Source organism: Brassica rapa, chromosome A01 (assembly GCF_000309985.2).
Source record: "Brassica rapa cultivar Chiifu-401-42 chromosome A01, CAAS_Brap_v3.01, whole genome shotgun sequence".
Lineage (NCBI taxonomy): Eukaryota > Viridiplantae > Streptophyta > Magnoliopsida > Brassicales > Brassicaceae > Brassica > Brassica rapa.
Window position 1 is genome coordinate 13,664,259 of NC_024795.2, and position 6,357 is coordinate 13,670,615.

General features: G+C 37.8%; 1 protein-coding gene across 1 annotated transcript; it reads left to right on the plus strand.

Moving 5' to 3' along the window:
• The first annotated feature begins 332 nt into the window (after positions 1-332).
• On the plus strand, positions 333-3,057 carry LOC103875214 (GTPase-activating protein GYP7). Its single transcript, XM_009153710.3, has 5 exons — positions 333-867; positions 1,002-1,137; positions 1,220-1,269; positions 1,346-1,399; positions 1,467-3,057. Exons 1-5 carry the CDS (start codon positions 710-712, stop codon positions 2,650-2,652), a joined length of 1,584 nt encoding a protein of 527 aa, XP_009151958.1. The 5' UTR covers positions 333-709; the 3' UTR covers positions 2,653-3,057.
• Positions 3,058-6,357: the final 3,300 nt, after the last annotated feature.

A 6,357-nucleotide genomic window follows, 5' to 3' on the forward strand; every position in this document is an offset into this window, starting at 1 on the left:
AAGTTTTAAGAAATAATTGTATGTATATCTCAACTATTCAATTCAAACTTTCATACAACGTCGATCTTAAGATTTTGGATGTTGTAAATGATTTATTAAATAAATTTAGAGGCTTATATTTTACAGATTTAAATTATATCTACATAGTTTTGTTCAAAAAAAATTAAAATTAAAGACAAATGTTTTATTCGGCTTTTCACATGACTGATCCTACTCTCAAACAGGATATGTCCCCAAATAGACAAGTCAAGAAAAATGTAAATATGAACTAAAGGGGCAAATATATAAGGAACACAAAAACGTAAAAGATGAAGAAAAATAATGAAAAGAATGAGAGCTAAAGTGCAAATTCTATAAACAAGAGTTAGTGGGGTCCACAAGAGAGAGAAACAAAGCGTCCACTGTAATTACTCGGAAGAGACTTTCTTTTTGTTTCTTCTCATAGATTCTCGAGATAGAAAGCCCACGTTTCTGGAGAGAGAAACCAAAAGTAAACGAGGAGAACAAGAAGAAGAAGCAAGTTGAGTTGATCGGTCTCCGGCGAAAACGTTGTCGGACAGTGGTGGTCTGAAGGCGGACATCCTTCCTTTCGTCTCCGGGGACAAGTGTTGTTCTGTTTTTATTTTTCTTTTCTTTTTTTCTTCAAGGTTTGATTGATTCGAAGGGGAATATTCGCGGTTAGTTAGGATTGAATCTGAGGGAGGAATAGATGAAAGCTCTGAGAAGGATACAAACGACGTCATCGTCTTCCAATCCTTCATCGCCATTAACATCTCCTCGTTCTCCCTCCTCATCTTCTTGGATCCATTTGCGTTCTGCTCTCTTCGTCGTCGCATCTTCCTCTCCTTCCTCCTCTTCTTCTGATCGGTCAGTCTTTTTTTATGGAAACTAGATCGCAAAATCCTTTCATTGACTTCTCGTACCTTCCAGATGAATAAGAGTCTTTTAGCATTTGAATCGGACAATAGTATGCTATTAAACCTCGGTTTCAATGTTTTCAGGGCTCGTCTCAAGTCGCCATGGTCACATAAGAAAAGGAAAAGGCCACTCAGAGCTAAGCAGTGGAAGAGGTTCTTCACTTCCGATGGTAGACTTCGTAACGGCGGTGTTGATTTGTTGAGGAAAGTCCGAAGAAGAGTGAGTCATATGGACCCCACCTTCACTCACACCATTTGTATTGAGTTTTAAAAAACATTTGTTTTCTTCTCTTCCTTTGTAGGGTATTGAGCCAAGCATTCGGTTTGAGGTCTGGCCTTTCCTTCTTGGAGTGTAAGTCTAAACTCAAAACTTCTATTAAGTGAACCAAAAAGTTGAAGCTTAATACACTTTTTTCTTCTTCTTACAGGTATAGCTTTAATAGTTCCAAAGCAGAGAGAGTTACTATAAGAACATGGAGAAGGTGAGAGAGACTGATTGAATCTTCACTTCTTCTTGGTGTTCTCTAAGCTTTGATTGTACAAATGCAGAAAGGAGTACGAGAGGCTACGCAGGGAGTGCAAGCGGCTTCAAAAACACAACAACGGAACTCTCAAGTTCAACACTATGCAAGATGAGTATGACTGGCCACAAGCCCAAGACACTGACAGTTTATGTTCTGATGAAGTTGTCAGTGCCCGCGAGTCTCTCTCTAGTGACGAAGATCTCGGTTACATGAGCGGAGTTTCATGTACTGTGGAGAGAGCCAACAGCAGCTCTAGACGAATCACCAATGCTACTATCTCCACTCTCAACTCCGATTCATCAGATTCAGACTCTTCAGACGAGAGTGAAGTGGTTCAGGTCTTTCAGTCTTCAGCTACTCCGGATGTGAATCCAGCCAGCTCATCTATCCCTCGGACAGAAGAGGATTTCGTGACGTGGCAGCGTATCATCCGTCTAGATGCCGTGCGTGCTAACTCAGAGTGGACTCCTTGTTCTCCATCCCAGGCGGCTATATCCGAGGACAGAGCCTGTCGTGCTGCTGAAGCTGTCGGGTTAAAAGACTACCACCACCTGGAACCGTACAAGATCTTCCAAGCTGCTAGGCTCGTTGCTGTTCTCGAAGCCTATGCTTTGTATGACTCTGACATTGGCTATTGTCAAGGAATGAGCGATCTTCTATCTCCAATACTCTCTGTGATCCCTGATGACCATGAAGCCTTTTGGTGTTTTGTCGGGTTCATGAAGAAAGCTCGGCACAATTTCAGACTTGATGAGGTCGGTATCAGAAGACAACTCAACATTGTCTCGAAGATAATAAAGTCCAAAGACTCTCAGCTGTACCGCCACCTTGAGAAGCTCCAAGCTGAAGACTGTTTCTTTGTGTATAGAATGGTTGTTGTAATGTTCAGACGAGAGCTGACGCTTGAACAGACGTTTTGTCTGTGGGAAGTGATGTGGGCAGACCAAGCTGCGATCAGAGCCGGGATGGGGAAGTCGGCTTGGAGCAGGATTAGGCAGCGTGCACCTCCCACGGATGATTTGGTGTTATATGCAATAGCGGCATCGGTGTTGCAGAGAAGGAAGCTGATAATAGAGAAGTATAACAGTATGGATGAGATTCTAAGGGAGTGTCATAGTATGGCAGGGCAGTTAGATGTGTGGAAGCTCTTGGATGATGCACATGACCTTGTTGTTACTCTCCACACCAAGATCGAACATGCCTTCTCATAAGATTTTATCTTAATTATGTGACTGGTGTTAAATGCTGGGGGTTCTTGGTGAGTCCCCTGGTTCCTTGCAGGCCGAATTGGCTTGTGAGTATTCTGAATCCTTGCTTAATGAAGTGAAGCTAGAGATTGGAAGAGGCTGGTGAATAGAGACGTGTGTGTGTATTTAATTGAAAATAAATATATGTGTGTGTTGTGAAAACTGTGAAAAGATTTGGGGGGGCCTTTGCAAATTCCGTAGGGGAGATTCTTTACTTGAGAAATCAAAGCTGTTTCATAAAATGTGTGCCAGTAAACAAAGCTGTGGAAAATGGATTTTGATGAGGAGAAAGTGTTATTTTCGCACGCGTTGTTAACCGGAGAGAAGTCTTTATCTGGTTAAATAAAATATCAAATTATTATGGTTATAGACTTATATCGCAAAAATGACGGACAAGTGGTGGAAGATGAGTGGCTTCTCAAATCTCTAGAAACAAAAAAAATTATAAAAACAATTATTTTATTGTTTTATAAATTTTTCAAAACGAAAGCTCTTACTATTTCTCTCTTACGAAACATCTCCATGAGATTTATATTTATGATATTTATAGTGAAAGACTATTCTTTTTAAATGTGAGATATTAAAATATAAACTAATCTAAACTACGTTGCACAAAAGCTTCATCGGACGTCCGCTTTCCGCTTCGGAACCAAAATCGGAATCGGAACCTTATGGAAGCTTACAGAATTCCGTTTCCAAAACGCTTCTAAAATCTTTTCTTTAAAAGCACGTTGGAACCTTGCGATTCCGTTTTGGAATCACGCTTACATTCGTTAAAAAAAAAAACAATCTTAAATCAATAAAATATAAAATTATAGTTTTTAATATATATAAAATACAAATTTTAATAGTATTAAATAGAGAGAGTAGAAATATACAAATATTAAAACTAATACTATAAATTATTTTTATGCATCGATTTTTTTATTAAAGATAAATCATATATTCAAATATATTATGTCAATTAATTATAAAGTATTAAAATAATTATTATAATAATTTATTTTAAATTTAATTTATGTGTATTTCATAGTTTTAATATGAAATCATTTCAAAATTATTATAAATGAATAAATGCTTTATTTTAAATTTAAATCATATAATTTTTAGTTCTAATTTTTTTTTAAAATATTCTCATATATATATATATATATGGTTACGCTTCCAACACGTACTCGCTTCCTAATTTTTTAAAAAAATCTCGCTTCTGCGCTTTCTTACGCTTCTGCTTCCACGTACCCGCTTCCGTTTCCGTGTAACATAGAATCTAAATGGAAAACTTTTTTTTCCTACTATAGATTTTTATATCTTAATATATTAAACACCTATTAATATGTTAACTTTTCACAAGTCTTGTAATTATTTAACATTCATCTCCTTAATTCAGATTTGAATTAGGAAGATCAATTTCTTCAGTTCCACTTAAGCTTTTTATTTGTTTAAATTTAATCCTTATTAATGACTTAATAAGGATGTCAGTTTTCTTCATAACACCCATCACATGCTCCATTTCGATTTGCTCATTCTCCATACATTCAAGAATGACATGATATCTTGACCTTCTCGCATGGCTGATTTGTTGTCGATTCTAAGCTTGACCTTCGCATTCTTCACTTAGTATCTCACACAATAACTTCTTGATCCATATAGCTTGCTTTGCTGCTTTTGTTGCCGACATGAACTCTGTTTTGCATGATGATAATGCGACCGTCGGGTGCTTCTGCGACGTCCAAGTAATTAATGATAAACCATAATAGAATGCATGTATGACGTGATCCTCCTGTCATCAACATCGATATTGTGACTATTGTTACTATAACCAATAATGATGTTTGACCCATCTCTCTTGAAGGAAAGACCAAAGTTTGTTGTTCCTCTTACATACCTTAGTATGTGCTTGATGGCTTGTCTATGAAAGTCTCTGGGATTGTGCATGTAACTACTAAGAACGCCAACTGCGTAACACAAGTCTTGTCTTGTGTGAAGTAAATACCGCAAACATCCTATGATTCTTATGTATTCCGTAGCATCTATCTCTGGTTCGTCTTCAGATTTTGAGATCTTTAAAGTCGACCCCATTGGAATTTGAGTCGAGTTACACGCTTCCATCTTTGTGTCACACATGACTCCACTGGAACTACTAAGAACACCATCTGCGTAACACAAGTCTGGTCTTGTGTGAAGTAGATACCGCAAACATCCTATGATTTTTATGTACTCGGTAGCATTTATCTCTAGTTCGTCTTCAGCTTTTGAGATCTTTAAAGTCGACTCCATTGGGACTTGAGTGGCGTTACACGCTTCCATCTTTGTGTCACACATGATTCCTTGAGCACACCTTTCTTGTTTTATCCTGATTCCGTATGCTTCTTGAATCACTTATATGCCAATGTAATACGTTAGCTTAATTTTCTAGATATGACATCTCGAACTTCTTTGACATATCTTCCTTAAATTTCTCAATCACCTTAAGCGAAGTTCCCATCACAAATAGATCATCAACATAAATGATTATTAGCAAGAAGTCTCCTCCTCCATTCTTGCGGTACACTGATGGATCCTTTGTGAAGTGCACAAAGGAGCCATCAGTGTACCATCAGTCATTTACGTTGATGATCTATTTGTGATGGGAACCATCAGTGTACAAAGCTTTCTGTAACACACTCTTCTCTTTTTTTTTTTTTCAAAACCTTCGGATTGAGTTACATACACTAACTCCTTTCGATCTCCATTCAAATAAGCGGTATTCACGTTCAAATGATGAATCTTCCATCCGTTTACTGTTGCAAGAGATATTAAGAGCCGCTTAGTTTCGAGACGTGCCACTAGTGGGAACACTTTATCAAAATCTATTTCTTTTCTTTGTACATAGCCTTTTGCCACAAGTCTTACCTTATACTTGTTCACCATACCATCCACCTTCCTTTTTATCTTGTAGATCCACTTTAACCTTATAGGGTCAACTCCAGTCGGTCTATCTACAAGTTCCAATGTATTGTTTCTTGTGATAGATTCCAACTCGGCTACCATAGCTTACGCTCTATTTTTTCACAAAATAGATTGAACTCAGCTGAGGTAAGCTCTCCTCCTCTGTTGGTGCAAAACCTTTTGAACAATAAAATGCCTCACGATTATTTGTTGGCGTTGGTGGTGTAATCGGTCTACACAAATATGCATTTAATAACTACAATGGCTTTGTCGCACGAAACATGGTCTTAGTCGGGAATGAGTCTCTAATAGGCTTCCATGATAGACATGCGTCGTCACACACACTTTCTTCGTATGTTAACACTCGGTATTCCTATGACCATCTCTTTCTTTACCATGTTGTTCATCAAATCCATAGCTTATATGTCATAGTCGAGCATGCCACTTCTATATAATATCTTCATCTCTGACATTTAAATATTCCGGGTAGCTAATCTCCATCGGGGTCTTGTAGAGACGGTTTGAGAATATTGTAACACGTACAAGCAATATTTCACACGAATCTATGAGTGTTAAATAGACGTTTTTCATGTTCACCTCACATCCGTTTTTTTTACTTTTCCAAGGCTCAATATGTTATGCTTCAGCTCAGGTATGTAATATATGTCTTTGAGTGCTTTCTTCTCACCAGTCTTACGCACAAAAGTAACCGCACCCTTTCCTACAATATTAACACACGAA